The following is a 19,122-nucleotide window of genomic DNA, read 5'->3' on the forward strand; positions in this document are numbered from 1 at the left end:
TCCTTGCCTGAGATGCAGAAAACCTGCTAGTAGAAATCATGGCCTCACATAGTGATTCACACTGTTAAAACACTACTAAATGCCAAGAGCTGCCTTAATGCAACTTATGGTCTGAAATTCACATTTCCTATGTCTGAATTGTATGTATTATAGAGGACACATACAGTGAAAGAAGAAAAAAAACCCAAACCAAAACAAGAGGTTGTTTAAGTTAAAACAGCCTTTGCCATCCTGTACTGGGTTGACAGCTCTTCCAGCCAGTGGAGTTATCCAGGGACTACTGCCATTCCCCAAGGTCAGCCTGACACACCTGATCACCTCTTCTCTCCATGCTACCAAATGTGAGACACTTAAATTAATAGATCAGCTTCTATCTGGTAATAAAATATCACATATATCCATTTACATGACATGTGAACCTGACTGACGGAATCCTATCACATGTGTCCCAGCAGTTTGTAGTACAGTTAGTCAGAGGAAAATTGAAAGTGAAGAAAAAGGAACATTTCCAGGCTGAGGAGGAAATGGGTAAGATGTTGAGCAAGAAAAAAGGCCTAATATTTCTTCCCCCGCCCCAGACATATGCACATAAATAAAGAGCGATTTCCCCTGCTCACTGGCTGTCACTTGCCTGCTGCATCTCTCTTGGGACCTCGAGCCATCCCTCCAAGATGTGGGCAAAGGTACTGTCTTGTTTCTTTGCACTGTAAGATGCACTTTTCTGCTTAAGCTTTTGTATCATCACTCTGTATGTTTCAGCAGGTGTACATCACACCATGGGATGTGTGGTTCACCTGCTTTAAACAACTTGTGTTCCTCAAGATAGTCCTAATGCTTTAGTACAAAGCTGAGTGAGAAACTTCTCTGAAATAAAGGGTACAATTCTGGTCACCATTGTTAGAAAAGAGTAATCCAATGTGAAAAACACAATGAAAAGCTACTGGCATAGTGGGGGTGAACCTGTATAATAAAGGAGGAGAGAGCAGCACAGCTTGTTTAACTTAGCAAAATTAAGGCCAAGCGTAAATATCATCACTCTGTGTGGATATGTGCAGGGGAGTAGAGGAAGGGGAAGGACAAGGGGAAATGGAAGGAGAGAATTTCCAAAGAGAGGGGGACGTTCAGAGCTATGTTCAGTAATGCCAGTATAAAAAAAAAAAAGCAAGTGTGTGTATAGACTGGTTGAAAATAATATATACTTTATAGGGGGAAGTTTCTAACGGTCAGAGAAGGGAAGGTCTAGATTAGTTTCTAATAGAGATATTAACAGCAGCTAACAACTGCAGCCAAGAAGCAGACTGAATCTGAATAATCATAGCATAGAATGGTTTGGGTTGGAAAGGACCTTAAAGATCACCTAGTTCCAATACACTGCCACGGGCAGGGACACCTTCCACCAGACCAGGTTGCTCAAAGTCCCATCCAGCCTGGCCTTGAGCACTGCCAGGGATGGGGCATCCACAGCTTCTTTGGGCAGCCTGTGCCAGTGCTTCACCACCCTCACAGTGAAGGATTTCTTCCTAATAACTAATCTAAATCTAAATCTAATGGGTCAATGCTCAACAGGAAAGCAAAAATAAAAAATTAGAAATATAATTCCCAGATCAGTGGGAGCCAGGAACAAGGAGCCACTGCTTTTCAAAGAGGTGAGAGCTCGTCTTGGAGAAAAGCTCAAACGCCAGCTGAGCATGAATTCTATGGGAGCTGGGAGATAGGAGCAAGGGGTGCAAGGTAGAGCTGCCAAGCTCAGCAAGATTTGGGGTAGTAAGTCTGCTACTCAGGGAAATTAAATCTTGCCTCCTTGTGTGGTAGTGGCTGCACTGGATTGAAATGACACTTTCCCACTGATTTCAATAGCAATAAATAGGTGCCATGGAAAGCTAGATTTTTTTGCTTCTCTTTTTTTTATATATGTGTGTGCGTGTGTGTGTAGAGATATAGCTATAAATACAGTTACAGATATCTTGTGGTGTTACATCACCTGCAGTGCTTACCCTCAAGGACTCAAGTCAGGGAGGAAGCAGCAGAAATACAGAACAGGCAAGGACACTGATGAAAGTATAAATAAAATATAAATAACTGTGGTATTTCTGGGAATAAAAAGAGGAAGAATGTAAAACTTAGTTTTGCTGATGCAATTCATGTAAGCAGGGGCAGGGCAACAGAAATGGCCAGCATGCTAAGCAGTAGCCCAAAAGTGAAAGAAAAAGAAAAAAAAAAAAAAGGGAAAAAAAGAGTTTTCTTTACATGAAGAGAAATATCTACTTCCTCTTTTGTTGGTTTTTTTTCCCCCTCCCAGACAATTACGGGAAATTTTGCTAATGTCATTTATGGTTTGAATGCAAACCACTTGACAGACCAAGTCATTCAGAGAAGTAAGCGAATGATTCTGGATACTCTTGGAGTGGGGCTTCTGGGTACCAGCACTGAGGTCTGCCACAAAGTGACACAGTACAGCAAGGTAAGTGTGACAATCATAGCTTACCCTAAGGTTTAGCTTTCAGAAAAGCAAGGGAAAACTTAGGTTATAAGGGGAAACTTTGTCATGGTGAAATTCTTTTGGAGATGGGAAGAGAGAGACAGTGTTATTCCCACTGGAGACAGGGAAACTTCATTGCTCGAGTTACTTTTCACTCTGGATGGGCAGAAGTCTGTGTAAGAGACTGGATGCTAAGATCCCCCACTGCAAACACAGTTAATTAAGGATGCTTTCTTTTCTTTCACCTATAAGATTTTATTAAAAACATCCACATAGTAAACATCCCATATCACCAGACTTTCAAAATTAAGGAACTGTTAAAAGGATGGAGAGTTAGTAGCGGGTTACTTCCAATCCATAAAACATAATTTTTTTCTGATGTACATTGATCATATTTCCCCTCCACTCTTGCTCTCTTTAAGTTAGAGAAGTACTTGACCCTGAGAAGAAGCCTTCCCAACACAGTGCATCAATGAAGAGTTCATCCCACTGTTTTATCGGTCAGATCTGCCCAGTTGCACTCAGGCTCCAGAGCTCTGTGCACTAGTAAGACTCTGCACAGAGATTCCCCCCTTCCCAAACCCTGGTAGTTTATGCCCTTTTATTTAATTCCTTAAAGATCCCTTCATTGGCTAGAAGATCTGCTCAGCAAAAGGAAAGGAACAGCACCCTTTAGAGCGTGGAGATACCAGTTCTAGGAGGCCATGTATCATTTAATCATGGTCTTAGTAAAATGTAGAAAAGCAGAACCATTAACTGGAGATCTTCCCCAAGAAGGTGATGACAGTTCTGAGGGAACTGCTGATGGGTGGTGAGAAGGCCAGAGGCTGTGTGAAGGTATTGAATGGCCAGATGGATGGTGTTGGTCTGTCCCCTGAGGTCTGTTTGGGCAGAAAGGGACATAAGCCAACAGGAAACCAAATTTCTTTTCATACTTTCTGAAAGAACAATGTAACATTTGGGTCCCAAGAGGGTATGGTCTGATCTGAGTTACATCAGGTATACAGCGCACATTTATTCTTGGGTTCAGGACTTTGAATTAATTGATGTCAATTTGTTTCAGATCTACAGCTCAGATATATCCAGTACCATCTGGGGCCACTTGGATTTCCGACTGCCTCCTCTGTATGCAGCCTTTGTGAATGGAGTGGCTGTAAGGGATGCTCTTTCATTTGCTCTTAAATCACACTAACTGATGCCATTCTTGCTCTAGAGAGAACAGAATGCTCCTAAAATCTTAGTTTGCTTTATTCTTCTGCCTGAAGCCTGCTACAAAATTTTCCTAGACTGTTCTCTTAATGTGTTTCAACTTTCTCCCAATGAGGCCAAGCTCAAGGTATGATATATATCTGATCCAACTCAACAGCATCCCTTACCTTAAATGTGGGACATGGGGCTGTTTTCAAAGGTCAGAACTCTACAGCTTGTTACAACTTTGCTACAGCTGCATTACAAAGAGGTACTCTTGCTCTCACTGATTTCACTGGGATCCAAATTTCATGCCAGCTGGCGAAGTATAGTTACAGAAAAACACAGATATAGACAGACGCACATATATATACATACACACATACAATATCAGAAGGCAATTTAATCTTCAGTTACACAGTTTTCAAAAGCCAATTATATATTTTGGACACATACTTTGTCATTAAAGCAATAGCTGACTCCCCAGGCATTTGTCTAAATTCAGATTAAAGCTGAAACCATTTGAAATTGAAAGATGCACAAGAGGTGGGGTAGACAAATTTGGCAATTATGCAAAACTAGGGAAGGTGACCAACCAAGGAAATGCTAATATTAAGCCTATCTAAATTAGTGTGACAACAGGATCAGAGGTCCAATTTGACACCTCATTTCCAATGTAGAGAAAATTACCTTGGAAATGAGATCTGGTACCTCTCAGCTCCTAGCAGTCCATGTAATATTCAAATCTGGCTGTTAGCATGTATATGATCATCTCAGTTTATGTCTCAGTCACACATCAATTCTAAGCACTTATTGATGACACCAGGAATGCAGCTTACCCAGTATTGGGCACAACTTTCGTCATCCTGCAGTGCAGAACAGCTTCCCAGCTGGCATCAAAGTTTTTCAAGGCAGGGACTGGGGAGCCTGACCACCTTCCCAGTTTGCTCTGAAGTAAGACATGGGTGAACAGGCATGAAAGTTCAGCTTTTGAAGCTTTATTGTATTATTAAAAATGCTGTCTGTCCCTGATGTTCTCAAGTTCTTGGGGGTTCTCGAAACTTGGCAGGGGGGAGGGTGGTATTGGCACAGTGTGACCAGCAGTACATTGCAGACACTCACTGGACTGCTGGGAGCAGTCTCTATCAAAACAGCAGCTCTATGCCATGCAGGGAATGCCCAAAATCTGCCTGAGCACCTGGGCTCTGGGCATGGGAAGGAGGCAGCATCTCTCTGGATACTCTCAAGGGCTAATCAGCTTGTCCCAGTTTTAAGAATGTAGTTTTCTCCTATTCCCAGCAACCCCAGGGACTCTAGTTCCTCATATGATAGGTCTTGTTCCAATGTGCTGAAAATTCAGGATAAAGCCTTGTGTACATTGGCAGGCTGGTGCCTACTGCCAGTGGATGGTTGCACTAGAGAAGTTCTGATGATACAGCTTTCAGTTAGCAGTAGGGATTCGACTGCTACAGTTTTAATGGTGGGAGCCCAAACAGCAGCATCAGTTGCAGTGCTGGGGAAGTGATTTCATTGTTACACATAGTAAACATATACTGTTGTGGGTGAAGTGAAAATTCACTTGAAATAGAATGATACTCCTTTGAGGCAAGATTTGTATTCCATCGCTGCATCTCACGGAGCCATGTTAGCAGTAAAGGTCTTAAAAAGAAAAACTTTTGAAGTTTTGTTTTCTAAGGAATATCTAGTTCTTCAGTCCTTTTTCATACCAGTTACAGGAGTTTCATTTGGCTGAGCCAATCTTGCCATGTCAGAGTTTATTTCTGATGACAAGTCAAGGCTTCTCTTTCCATTAGGTACACTCAATGGATTTTGATGACACGTGGCACCCAGCCACACACCCATCTGGGGCTGTGCTCCCTGCCGTGATTGCACTCGCCGAGGCCTTCCCTCCGAAGAAAAAAATCTCAGGTCTTGATCTGCTCTTAGCTTTCAACGTGGGAATCGAAGTGCAAGGCAGGCTGCTGCACTTCTCCAATGAAGCCAGGAATATTCCAAAAAGGTACATAGAAATGCTTCAAGTAGAAAGCCGAGTGGAAGGGTTTTTTTCTTGGTGTTAGTACACTTAATTAAGTGCCAGTTAAAATATAAATGGCACAGTTAATCATATTTTCTGTTGTCTGCAAAATTAGGTTCATCTTAAATATAGATTTACATGACTGCTTAAGGCTTAGCTAATAAATTTGTGAAAGCATTGATCATTTTACAAGAAGGAGGTGATTACCTTCCTATTTACTAAAAATACTAAAAACAGCAGCAAAAGGGCAACGTTTTAACAGCAGATACAATCATGTGTCACTTGCAAACTGGCTTGCTCTCGGCAGACAGGCGTCACTGGTGCTGGGCCCAGAGCAGAGCCCAAGAAGATGGGGTGTGCTTAGGGGAAAGCCTAGAAGTGTGGGATTGGCTAGATGTCTTCTTGCTATTTTCTGTGCATTCCTTCTACCAGTTTTGCAAAACTAGTTCAGAATTAGAAAACTTGCCTCCCCTAACGTGTAATTTATAGATGGCTGTAGATTATTTACAGATAATTTACAGACGACTATGAACTGTGGTGGTTTTGCCACTATTCTGTTCAGTATGCCTTGAACTATGAGCAGTTCTAACATTTCAGTTGCTTTCTGCGGAGGAACTATGGTAAGCAGCGCTATTGCAGTTTAACTTGCTCCTGGGGAAAAGCAACATCTTTTTGTGTTAGGACCACACATGAATTCGGGATGTATGTTTCTTTATGATCCAATCTGTCTTCCACAGCAGTGGAAGGAAATGTGAGCTTGTGTATATACTGAATTCAGATGACTTTTTGAAATATGGTAAGGAAGATATTTTGTTTCCTCAGGTTCCACCCACCGACTGTGGTTGGTACAATGGGGAGTGCAGCAGCTTGTGCCAAACTGCTAGCTCTTGACCAGCTGAAATGTAAAAACGCCTTGGCTATTGCTGCCTCCTATGCAGGTGCCCCACTGGCTAATGCAGCAACCCAAACGAAGCCCCTCCATGTTGGCAATGCTGCCAAGCATGGACTGGAAGCAGCTTGCTTGGCATCACAGGGCCTTCAAGGAAACAAACAGATCTTGGACATGGAGTCAGGGATAGGGGCCTTTTATACAGATTACAACCCACAGACTCTGCCAACCTTGCAGTCCTATCCCTGGCTGTTGGGCCAGCAAGATGTGGCCATCAAACGCTTTCCTGCTCATCTTGGAACGCACTGGGTGGCTGATGCAGCATCTTCTGTTAGGAGGAAGCTTGTGGAGAGCAGTGACAACTTGCTCCCCCTTGATAAAATAGAGAAAGTCACTCTCAAAGTCCCAGAAGTCAAATATGTGAACAGACCCAGCCCTACTTCAGAGCATGAAGCTCGACACTCCTTCCAGTTTGTTGCATGCTCTGCTTTGCTAGATGGCACCATGTCGGTCCAGTCCTTCACCAGTGAGAACATTCACCGGCCAGCCTTGCAGGAGCTCCTCTGCAAAACACAGCTGGAGCACCCTTCTGATAACACACCTAGCTTTGAGAGTCTTTACTGCGAAGTGAGTGTCACGCTTCGGGACAACACCACGATCAGTGACCGCTGCAATACATTCTACGGACACTGGAGGAAACCTCTGAAAAAGGAGGACTTGGAGAAAAAGTTTCAATCCAATGCCTCCACTGTCCTGCCTGCAGAAGCCACAGAAGGCATTATAGAGACTGTGTACAATCTGGAGAAAGTAGAGGACTGTTCTGTATTAAGTAGATTTTTATCAGGACAGTCAGCTAGAGAGCCTTCGCAGAAGCTGTGCTTCCTTTGAATGTTCCGACAGCTGGATGCTGTTCACAAAGCAGACACCAAACTCAGGACAAACTCTTACTTAGCGACTCAAGCACTTTTAATTGGACTACTGTAACACAAGAGCCATGTTCAGTCCAGTATTGTGGGTTTTGACTAAGTAAATACCTTAGCAATTATGTGCACAGCACAGGCTGAACAGAAGATCCATACTGGCACAGATGACTTGGATTATCTTTATACCTCTAGAAACAGAGCACTGCTTCCATGCAACACAAAAATTTCCCTGCTCTTCTGCCAAAAATATCTGTATGTCCTGCTTCCACTAATTAACTCCACAAAGAAAATCCAAATTCTGGAGGAGTATGGAAATGCTGTCTCCATCACTGTGAGAAGGCCACCAAATATAAGTTTTTATATATTTACCTCTGTAGATTTAGCTCTGAAGCCTCCTTGAAGATGACACCCGCTACGTCTGAGCTTTGAAGTTTGTGCTAAAATAAATGTGTGCTAAAATAAATGTGCCACACAGAGCCGTAGCACTTGATATTCTGTAACATGTCAGATTTTGCTGTAAGGATTGGTCTGGCATTGATGAGGTAAAGGTTAGCGCCCTTCCTGATCATGCCAGCTGCTGAGCAAGAGGGAAAACTCAACACTCCCCATCATAAAAGCAGTTATGTCACAGTTCCATCTTTTCACTGCTCTGTGGTACAGGTTTGTTCCTGCTGTATTCCTGCTCCAGTTACAAGGCACTCGCTCAGCAAGACATGATTAGCACTAACGAGCAATGACACGTTCAGATTATTACTTCAGGCACTGCAAAGCATGAGCTACAGTACACTCGTGATGAATGACAGAGACCTGTGAGCATCAGAATGCTTCTTACGGGGAGACAATTAAGTGTCCAAAGTGACAATCAGCGTACCTTGATAATGAATTCTGGGAAGTTTTAGTTCCTTCAGGAGTACAAAGCTGTGCCAGACTGCGCTTCTAAGAAAGGCTGACAACCTTTGTTTACATTTGGAAGATCACAGCACGTGTTCTAACATACATAAAACATACCTCCCTTAGGGCATCAAATTACATACGCAAAAGATCACAAAATAAAGATAATTCATTTTACTAAAAACTCACATTATTTATTAGAGCAAACCTGTGTATTTTCCACATACAAGGTATCCATTTGTGCTTAAGCCTCTGACTCCTGGTTTACAAAAAGTTGGTTTACCTAGAGGGCTCTGCAAAAATTTCAGAAGTCCATTAGTTACACTTGCTTAAAGATTTGCAAGGGAAGGAAAAAAAAAAACCAAACAACAAACCAACTAATAACCACATTCTTTTCTTTTTCCCTTCTGATTAGAAAGTAGAATTTAATTACCTATACTGAAGGTATACAGACTCATTTACAGCTATTTCATCTGTAATTATAGCTGGGTAGGTAACACCAAATGTGAATTACTGATAACCATTAGTGATGTGATAAAACCCCATTGGACAAGGAGCGTTGCTGCACTATTTTATCAAGACTGAATATATTCAGATTCATGAGAAAAAAAAAGCAGAACACGCCCACCACAGCAACCTTCAACACATGCTTTCTATTTTAAAAGAGAAATAAATAGGATAAACTTAGCAATAACCATTTGAAGTACTACAGATTAAAAAAAAAAAACAAAACCAGAAAACCACACCAAGAACCGTGAATTTTAGCAGTTGCATTATTTTATTAATACAATCAAAGGAAGCTAAAAGCTTACGCTTAGTTAATTTGATTTCCTCATAGAAGTCTGTACTCTTCCAGTCAGGCAAGTTTCAGGACTTCTTGCACCATTGTTCCAATTCCATCAAAGATTTCATGCAGAGGAGCCTTGCACATGAAAGCACAGGTAGTAACTATTTTATTGGCTTTATCCACATGGGATTCATTTACATTTTTGCAAATGTGCTTACATCCAAGCTCTGCTATAGCAGATGCCGTTTCAGCATCAGGAAATCTGTAAATAAAAAGACTGTAATTAACATAAAGAGATGATACGGTCATAAAGTTCTGCCAACATAACTTGAATGAGAGAACTATAGTAATATTTAAGTGACTCTTTAGTTGAAGGTGACAAAGGAGTCAGACTGCCACTGTCAGGTTCTCCCATCCCCTACGGACACAAGTGATCTGATCTCTTTGAAAACAAGGTCTGAAATGCAAAGCCACGGTAAATCAGAAAGTACATTTCTGGTTTTAACCTTTCAGTAAGTTTACAAGATGATACCAAGTGCAGCCATAGCTGATCCTCAGAAGTCTGAGATATGTCAGCTGAACTTGCAGAAATGTTAGACCTTTTCCAACACCAGAATTCCACTGGGATTCTGCAGAGATTTTTTTATTTTTTTTTCCTGAGGATAAGGGAGGAACAAATGCGATCCCTCACTACTGCTGTTGCTATGAAATTCCACTCAGGAGTTACCAGGAGTGTACAATCCTTGAAGCAGCACTGACTTCTGCCAGGCCCTTTTCTCACCTGCCTCCCCTAAACTGGCCCCAAACCACTACCACCAGAAAAACTTCATTAAAACACCCTGAGCTGACAAAAGCCCACAGATGCAAGCTAAACAACCACTCAAATTACCACAAATTTTTGAATGCCAGCCGGACAGATGCCTGTTCTTCATTTGCACGTTTGTAATATGAACCATGGCCTTCGAAGGCACTGGGTAAGCAAATTCTGTATCTCACTTAGTGTAAGCTAAAATCTATCACTTAATTACCATGAATGTAATGTGAAAAAATAACTTTATATCCTTGGTCACCGGTGCATTTGCATAGCAGTGATTCTGTAAAAGTCACTTTGTTCTGTCACTTTTAGGGCTGACAGATGCCACATCCAGTGACTCATTAGCACACACACTGTACAATAAAGCCAGTGCAGGAACCCATGTCACCTTTGGTGGCTCAGAGCAATGGCTTAGGCAAGAGATAAGGCTATCTAAAATTTTCAGACTATTAGTTGTACTGTGTCTGTGTCTGTTGGTATTATACAACATATCACAGACCAATATATTTCTGAATTTAGGGATAAACTGTTCCTGTGTACTAGCACATAAGTCACCTGACCTCATGGATTCTGTCTGCCTGCCCTAAGAGCTCTGTGCCTACCACTATTATGCAAGTGAAAACTTGACGTTAAGTGAAAAATGTCACTAATAAGTTACCCAAGGTTTACTGGCACCAGAGACCTCAGACTTTTGCACAGAAGACTGGCCATTTCCTAATCCTAATTCCCATATAAATTATCTTCATCCATTTTCTTCTTACCTTCCATCTACATTTTTATCTTGGCCGACTGTAACTTCACAACCAGGAAAGACTTTAGCTGCCAGAACTGGTGATATACAGCACAAACCAATGGGCTTTTTAGCACTGTGGAAAGCTTGGAGTGTGGAGTTTACATGTTCATTGACAGTACAGTTCTTGCCATCTGTAGCCCAGGAACACAGGTTCTTTGCTACACCAAAACCACCTAAAAAAAAAAAACAAAAACCCATACCAAAAACAGAACAACCCCAAAAGCTCAAATGTAAGACATCACTAAAACGCATCACATTCAATATCAGACACAAGTTCTCCTTTTTTTACAACATAATCTTGGCAGACGTAGGAATGTTAAGTTGCTATACTGACGGTTTTCAGCACGTGAAACATGATGAGTTTACGACGTTAAAAGTTCAACTGCACACTTTCTATACCACGTATGCTACACAGGCCAGAAAGCTTAATCTTGCTTCAATAACCAACAAACAGACAAATAGAAAACCTCACATCCATTTGCTAGTCACTGGAAAAGCTGCACCATCTGATATGCACCCCTCAATAAGCAAGAGAGAGGTAAGAAGAAAGACCAATGATAACTAAAAGTGATAACAAAAAGTATAAGAGCGTAATTCATGAGGCTAATGCAAACAGTGATTTGACCCTCTACAGTAATTCATTCTCAAGTTTTAGTTCTATACTTCAGCAATTAATAGAGTTTTTTTCCTCCCCTCAAATGATTTATGGACTTAAAAAAAAAGCCCCAAAAGTTTAACACAATAAGAACAAAATGGATATTACATAAAAAGGCAATGATAACATGCGATATTCTGAGACATACCACTCGTGAATGGTAACATAATTTCCTATTAAAAATAATGCTGGATTTGTCTTCCTAGAAATTAGTTATAACAATCCTTTACTTGCATTTAATCTTCATTTAAATGTACAAGCATATTATATTTTACAGCACCTGCATTTGCTGGATTTATAACCATCAAAATAGTCAAATTAAGAAGGTTATTAGTGTAACCATCCATTATACTTGATTCCTTACGGAATGTGCACAACATCAACTTTTCTACAATAAACAAACAGAAATTTCCACAAGTACTTCAATGAACAACATCAAGAAGCTTTGCATTTTTAATATTTTTCCTTTCACTCTTTGCTCACTTTCAAGTGTTATCTGGAATCTCTGAGGTAAGATTTTAATTTTCAAACTTAATAGGTTTCATTTCCCTCTAACAGTTATTACAGCAACCCCCCTGAGCCTGGGTTATAACAGCATGAAATTAACGTGGAAAATATTTGCTAGGCTCTACTCCCTGATCAGCTCTGATGTCACCCACACGTTTTAGTGCTGGAAGTGTTTCTCCACGTTATACAGCCACCCTCTGCTGGCCTTACAACAAAAGACAGCGTAACAAAATTAACAGCGGGCACAGCCGTGAAGGCCGTCTTCAGCAGTACTATGAATACTCTGGAAACTGATCTTCAGCGTCACAGTTGCCTCGTAACGCTTTGGCTTCTTCATTTCTAAAGTGATTACAATTACCTCTGTCTGAAAGGCAATTTTGTGGTCTATAAATAAAAAATTATCCATAAACATGTTTAGTATAACTTAATCAGCAGCAAACCAGATACATAATTAAAACAAAATGTACTCACATCTGACAGCGAATATAATCTATTTGGCAGCCTGCTATACTGCCAACAATTTCAGAGGCCCTAAAACTAAGACACTGCCATGTCATATCAGGTTTGGGCCCTACTTTTGTACTCTGGTCAGTGTTCTTGTCCACAAAGAGGCACTGAAGTTTTCACAATCCTTAGAAAGAAGGAATAGTGTGATGTATAATTTGACACCACAAGAACGCTCTGGCATTTTAAATTAATAAACTATAAATTAATAAATAAACTGAGATGACCTGCCAGCCCATAAGAGCTTCCTAAAACATCTTCTCATCCTCAAAAGAAAGTAAAAGAAAACACCCACATACATCTCAAATTCAAGATGTAATTTATTCTCCAAATCGATTTAAAAATAAAAAAATAGCAGAAGCAAACCAGTTATTTGCAATTGAAAAAAACCCCACAATTTTCTTTTAAAAGCACCTACCAGGGAAAATGACTGCATCAAATTCACTAGCTTTCAGTTCAGCCAAATCCTGAATATTTCCTCTTGCCAATCTCGCACTTTCAACTAACACATTTCTCTTCTCTTCTGTTGGACTTCCTTTCAGGTGATTGACTACATCCTTTTGCTCAATATTGGGGGCAAATATCTTCACCTAGAACACAGAGACGAAGCAATTTTGTGAGTTTAAACAGAACTCATGCAGCCTGGTCACAAGAAAGATCATTTAATGAAATCAGGTTTTGTTCCTGAAGTCTCTTATCCAAGAGAAGTGGATTCCACAGGATGGATCTATCACATTAAATATCTGAAGTGACAGGTGGCATATTAGGACAGGTAAATCTAGTCATCCTCCCCATCCTATTCCTACAGCCTTTAGACAGAACTGCATTCTTGGCCAGCATTAAGCTTACCGATTTTGCTATGGCCTGCATTCCCTCTGCAGGTAACCCCAAGGACAAACAGAGCACCGTAATTTGTACCAGCAGCCTGACTGGACACACAGCTGAGTCTGAAGAAAGGCTACTCTTAACTATTATGGGACCAGAGTGCTAAAAAAGTTTTACAAAAAAAGTTTAAAAGATACAGATGCAAACCTTACAGCCATTTCCAGTGCAGACATTAGAGCTACTCGCTTTCCTAAGACACTGGTAGCAGGAAGGAAGAGCAAAACATGGAATAACATATTTTGATTAGGCACAATAGGGGAAAGCTGCATTAAAATGTCAAGCAAGCTCTGTGAAAGCTGTACCGCAAAGGCTGTCTTCACGTATCTGTTTTAAAGTTTGCCTGGCAGGCTTCTCAGCGCTCGCCACTTTAGTTCTCTTTAGAGAGGGCAGTTTCGTGCTAAATGTGGAGGTGCCGTTGTTACCGTCAGACACCCCTGTGCCGCTACACCCAGACACCCGCAGCCACGGGCACGACCCAGGCACACCCCACACCCTGGTCCGGGCTTCCCAGGGACTCCCCGTTACCGAAAAAGCCCAGAAACAGCTGGCACAAAACAAGCAGGTGAACCCGAGCGAGGGCGAGCGCCGGCCTTCCGCAGAACCGGCTGGACAGCAGAGCCGGCACGTTAACCGGGCCCCATCCCCGGCTCGGCGCAGCCTGGGGCGGGGGCGGGCAGCGGGCTGGGCCTCCTGCCGCTCCGCACGGCCGGCTGCCGCCCGCCGCCCCTGCCCGGGGACACTCACGTCTCGGGGAGGGGTATAAATACAGAAAAGGGAGGGGGTAAGATAAGGAGGGAGAGTACGGCTGAACAGACTTAGTGGCGTGCAGTGGTGAGAAGCGGGAGGAGCTCGGGTCCCACAAACCGTGGCCAGCGCCGGGCTTCGGCACAGGGCCTCGGCGGGGAGGGACGCAAAGAGATGGGGAGACGAACCCGGCCGCCCGCCGGGGAGCCTGTCGCACCCGGCTCCGCACAGCCGCCGCGGGGGGGCCGGGAGCCGGGCCCCGCCTGGCCGCCCCCTACCTCCGCGCCGCCGCGGCTGAGGTGCACCAGCGCCGCCGCGGCCTCGTGAATCTCGCTGCCATCGAAGACGCCGCAGCCGGCCAGAACCACGGCCACCCGCTTGCCCATAGCGGCCGCTGCCGGGCCCGGCCGCAGCCTGCTCACGCCACCGAACCCGGGCACCGCAGCACCCTCCCTCCTCCTCCTTCCTCCTGCTGCGCCTGCGCCGCTGGGCCCTGGCCCGGGCTCCGCGGCCTGCCCCCGGGCTGGCGGGGCCGCAGCCGCACCGTCCGCGGGCAGTTTTTCACGAGGTGCTCTCCCTCCTGCTTACAAAATGTGGGTGGGAATGAGTTTTAAACGTCGCAGCAATCTGGGGGGAAAAAGCATGAGACCTGCCTTTAGTTTTAAACGATGCAGGCTCAGGAGTCTTTTTGGTCTCGTTTCTCGCCCGGCCCTCGAAGTGCTGTTACCTACCCATTGCGTTCCTGCAGCTTGTCTGAGGGCTGCTGTGCCACCAGCAGGGCCTTGCAGAGGCTCAGTGGTGTACCCCTGCAGCTGGTTCTTTGTTTTACACATAGGACTATAATGGTGTAATGAATATACTTTGAAAGCCAAGTGAAGTGGAGTGTGGGTAGAGGCCAGCGGTACTGATGGGCCCTGATGCTGTTTGTTTCCATGATAACCTTACTCGACAGACCCACACACATCTTTTGGCTCCCTTAACCTCATACTGCGTTGTGGGGAGCAGCTTCGTTTTACCAGGAAAACCAGTTTCTTTGGAAAACCAGCCTGCCTTTTCACCTGCTCCCAGCTTAGTCATCAAGGCATTGGCCTAGGAAATCAAGAGTTTCCTTGGCCCAAGGCAGCATTCACCTGTAGTCCCCTTCTTACACACACATGCCACGCCAGAGACCAGTTCTAGTCAATTTTAGCAAGACCTCTCAGCTCTCGGTCCTTCATTTTTCGTGGGCTGCTTCTCTTACAAGAAGAAACTTGGGCTTAATAATGAAAACATACACTTTTACGGGACCAGAGGGCTGAAAAGCTAGATTTTGTAGAAAAATGAGAGTGTCTTCAAAAAATCTGGAGCATGAGGGTTCTGCAGGGGACCCAACAGTGCATCAGCTGAGAAGCGCAAAAATGGCATATGAAAGCAAAGTCTCTGTAGCAAAATGCATTCAGCTATATACTGAGAGGTCAGGAGGCTGTGTGGGATAATGGATAGGGAGACTCTTGGACAGGAAAGGGCCAAGATAGGGAAACTCCCTGCTTAAAGGCAGACTGCTGTCTGCTGGGCAATCTTTGCTCCAAATGAATGTAGGGCTACAGCTCGGACTCCACCACAGCTCGCACTCTGTCTCTCAGGATTAAGAGCTGGACTGCAGTGCAGCTGCAGTTCATAATGCCCACAAGTGCTCAAAATGCTTGAGTTAGAGCTCTGTACAGCACCAAATCTTCACCTTACTCTCCAGATTGAGTAGGACCCCAGGGAAATTCCAGTGGAGCCATCTCAACCCAGAGAAATACAAAATATGTTTGGTGAGAGTGGAGTGGCAGTTCAGCATTCTTACTGGCATGGGACTCCTTAGGCGCATATGTAGGAGAGTGGGAAGGCTGGGTTGGGGATCAGGGACCTGAGAGTCTCCAGAATCCCACTAGAGTCCTCCTCAAGCTTGAATGCTAGGAGGATGCTGCTGTCTGGAAGGAGCTTCATTTCAGTGCATGTTTGGAGATACGAGCAGAGTCCCAGACTCCCCTGTGTGTTAGAGCCAGGGTTAATGTTAGAGCTAGGGAACTGAGCACCTTCAGAGCTAGAATTCCCCGCTTCTTTCTGTCCTGACTTACTGGCTAGTACTGTTCCTGGGTGGATCTGAATTGTCAGTAACCTCATCTCTAGCCTTGCTTCTGGTCCTGTCCCTTGGGTGGACCTCAGACTCACATTACAGGTAGCCCTTTTTCCTGGATGGACCTTGGACTTGATTGGGATTCCAATTCCCATCCCACTTCAGGTTCCCCCATGTCACATCTCTGTGACACCTCCATAACTGACCTGGCTCTGTTCCATGGTCTAGCTCCAGCTTGCTTATGCCATCTCCTGGCTTTGTGATCTTATCATGGCCCTCTGTATCTGCCTTAGGTCCATATTTTCATCCCAGGTCATGGCACATCCTTGCCCTGGCTCTGCATCACCCTGAAGTAGCCCTGTGATGACTCTTCTCTGGCCTGGGCCCACAAAAGCAAGTAGCAACAGGAGCATTTCACAAGCAGTACACCTCTGAAACCAGATCTTTGCAAGGTGAGAGTACAAACCCTGATGGGAGAAGAAGCTGCTGTGAAGGCCCAGAGTGCACTAGTAGCCCTATGATTACGCAGGCTAGCCTCAGCTGTGGCCTCCACCCGCACACCCTCTGGCCACAAACCCATGGGCTGCATGTAAACTTAGGCCTGGATGTCTGGAGATGGTACGAGATATGCTGTAGATGTGCATGTCCAGTCCTGTTTCTTGTCGTCCTGACACACAGGTCTTCCTGCACAGACCGTGAACCTGTGCTACAGGTAGTATTCTGCCTCCTGGATGGAACTTGGACACATCATAGGTAGCCCTGGGCTTGATTCTACCTTGCTGTTTCTGGGGCTGTTGCTGGATCCAGCCACTACTACATACCTGTTCCCATTGAGAAACTGCAGGACTGCAGTGTGGTCATTGATGTCACTGCCCTTGCCTGCACCATGGTCACCTCTGCTCCTGGGTTGTCCTCTCTTGCAAAGCAGCCCTACTCCTGCTGCTCCCTGACACCCCCAGAGATAGCATAAATGACAAAAGTTGCTGCCTGACTTCAGATAAACATCTGGGGAGTGGGGAAGAGGATCCACTGCTATGCAATGTGGCAGCATCAGAGTTAGGGTGCCAGGGCATGGTGAGGGCTGGCTGCTCTCCATGGGGAGCCTAGCATGATAAAAGGACAAGTGGAGGCTCAGTCCCACCCTCCCTGAGCAAGGTGAGCAGGGCAGCTCTGGTGATGGCAATGAAGTTCCACCAAGAGTCCAATCACTAGGCAAGTCCATAGTGATGAGGCAGATCCAAGGCCAAGCTGGGATGTCAGATGCATGAGTCAGGGTCTGCACCCATGGGGGTACATGTCTGGGCCCAGGCGTGGCTGCAGCATAGCTCAGGTGGGAGGCAAGAACCTTAGCTTAAAAGCAGCTCCCCATGAAAGGAGTAGGGAGACCCTGCTGAGGTGTCTCAGCAGAGCAGAAGCAATTTCTGGCTGTCCACACAACAGTTCTTGTCAGACTTTGAGCAACCAGCTACACACCCTGAAGGGGAGAAAGCATGTACTGTTCCCTTCAGGTTTCAAAGGGTTGAATTACAGCTCTGTCCTGGACCCCAAGCCTTTTCCTGCGGCTCAGGATTTGAGAAAGATATTTTCTCTAGTGGAAATCCTGCTCTGAAGGGCCTTAGTTGCCTAACAACATATTCTCATATTGGCTTAAATTTGACTTGAATAGTTCTTTGTATTTCACAGACTGCATCTGGTTGACTCATAAATTTACTGATCTCTACCCTGCAGCAGATACCAGAGAGTCCCTCCTAGCACAAAACTCATGATGAACTTCATTTGCATCCTTATTCCAGCCCTCATTCTATCTCTCAGGCTTCAGCAGAGCCCTCTGGAATTCCAGCTTGGAAATAAATAATTTCCCTCATTTGTCCCCTAAGCTGCTAGACAAAGCAGAAGCTGCCCTGCAGTTCCAAATGCTCACTGAGCTGCACACCTCTCCTGAAGCACAGTCCTCATCCTAGCTCTCAGGGTTAAGGAGGACATGAGGGGAACCCTTAGCCCTACCTTACATAGTCACAAAGCCCAGCCGTTCTCCTTTTCTGTAGAGAAAGACACGGCTTTCACCCCAACTCACAGTTCAGGTTGCATCTCAGGCTATATAGCAGAGCATAGGTGCAGAGGAGTCCTGTGAATAGCTCCTTTTTTCAAGATTTCTTTCATACTCCTCAAAGGCGAGAGGGTGGACCTCAGACTGATGAACTCCTGTCTTTCAGACTGGCTTCAATATGACTTCAGGTGACGTTTGTATTTCTCAGTGTGCATCCAGCTGACTCAATTGCTAACATACACCATTGTGAATATATATTAAAAAAACCCCACCAAGCTGCAAGCAGTAAAACTGCCAGCTGCGTAGTTTTGTTTGCTGTGATCCGTATATATAACTGTAATTTTCTGACTGAATGGCATATTGCTAGAATATAGGCTGGCAGATGTGCAGCTGAGCATGTAAACACCATCCAGAGGAGCCCATTTTTGTGAGATAGGAGCTGTTACTTCAGGTTCGCCAGCATCTTTGCTGTGACTATTACAGTGTGATGACTCACGTAGATGTTCAAACCCAAAGTAGCTGTTCAAAAATACAACTTTGGGCTGCAGCAGCAGGGTTGGTTTTCCCCTTTCCCTCTGTTCCTTCCATCCTGTCGCTTTCAAGGGCAGAGGTGGAGAAGGTACTGTTTTATAATGGGAAATCTCCAAGAGTCTTCTTCATTGTTTCAGGAAGATATTTGGTTTTCACTAATCAAAAGGAAATACTCCGGGAAATAAGAAAAAAATCAGGAATCTTGTCAAATCCAGACGTTGATCTTTGTAGCCAGTCTCAATCTTTCCTCTAAGCCTGCTAGTGGACAGAGACGCAGATCATCTCTGTGAGTTTATAAAGGGCACTTTGACATGTTTCTGGATAATAAACGAGACAGCCGCTGACTCAG

At 44.3% G+C, this 19,122-nt stretch overlaps 2 protein-coding genes across 3 annotated transcripts; one reads left to right on the plus strand and one right to left on the minus strand.

The window, feature by feature from the left end:
* The first annotated feature begins 612 nt into the window (after positions 1–612).
* ACOD1 (aconitate decarboxylase 1) lies at positions 613–9,052 on the plus strand. The gene is made up of 5 exons (XM_037378397.1): positions 613–683; positions 2,300–2,461; positions 3,543–3,632; positions 5,482–5,687; positions 6,525–9,052. The coding sequence occupies exons 1-5, from the start codon at positions 672–674 to the stop codon at positions 7,477–7,479; spliced, it is 1,425 nt and encodes a 474-aa protein (XP_037234294.1). The 5' UTR covers positions 613–671; the 3' UTR covers positions 7,480–9,052.
* Positions 9,053–9,159: 107 nt separating this feature from the next.
* LOC119143784 (glutamine amidotransferase-like class 1 domain-containing protein 3A, mitochondrial) lies at positions 9,160–17,898 on the minus strand. Of its 2 annotated transcripts, XM_037378402.1 has the most exons (6): positions 17,843–17,898; positions 16,542–16,553; positions 15,812–15,935; positions 12,884–13,055; positions 10,768–10,972; positions 9,160–9,454 (listed from the first exon to the last, which is right to left on the minus strand). In XM_037378402.1, exons 1-6 carry the CDS (start codon positions 17,896–17,898, stop codon positions 9,262–9,264), a joined length of 762 nt encoding a protein of 253 aa, XP_037234299.1. In that variant the 3' UTR covers positions 9,160–9,261. The 2 variants fall into 2 exon arrangements, with proteins under 2 accessions (XP_037234299.1, XP_037234300.1); XM_037378403.1 differs by lacking the exons at positions 15,812–15,935; positions 16,542–16,553; positions 17,843–17,898 and adding an exon at positions 14,373–14,562.
* Positions 17,899–19,122: the final 1,224 nt, after the last annotated feature.

This window comes from Falco rusticolus, chromosome 2 (genome assembly GCF_015220075.1).
Source record: "Falco rusticolus isolate bFalRus1 chromosome 2, bFalRus1.pri, whole genome shotgun sequence".
NCBI lineage: Eukaryota > Metazoa > Chordata > Aves > Falconiformes > Falconidae > Falco > Falco rusticolus.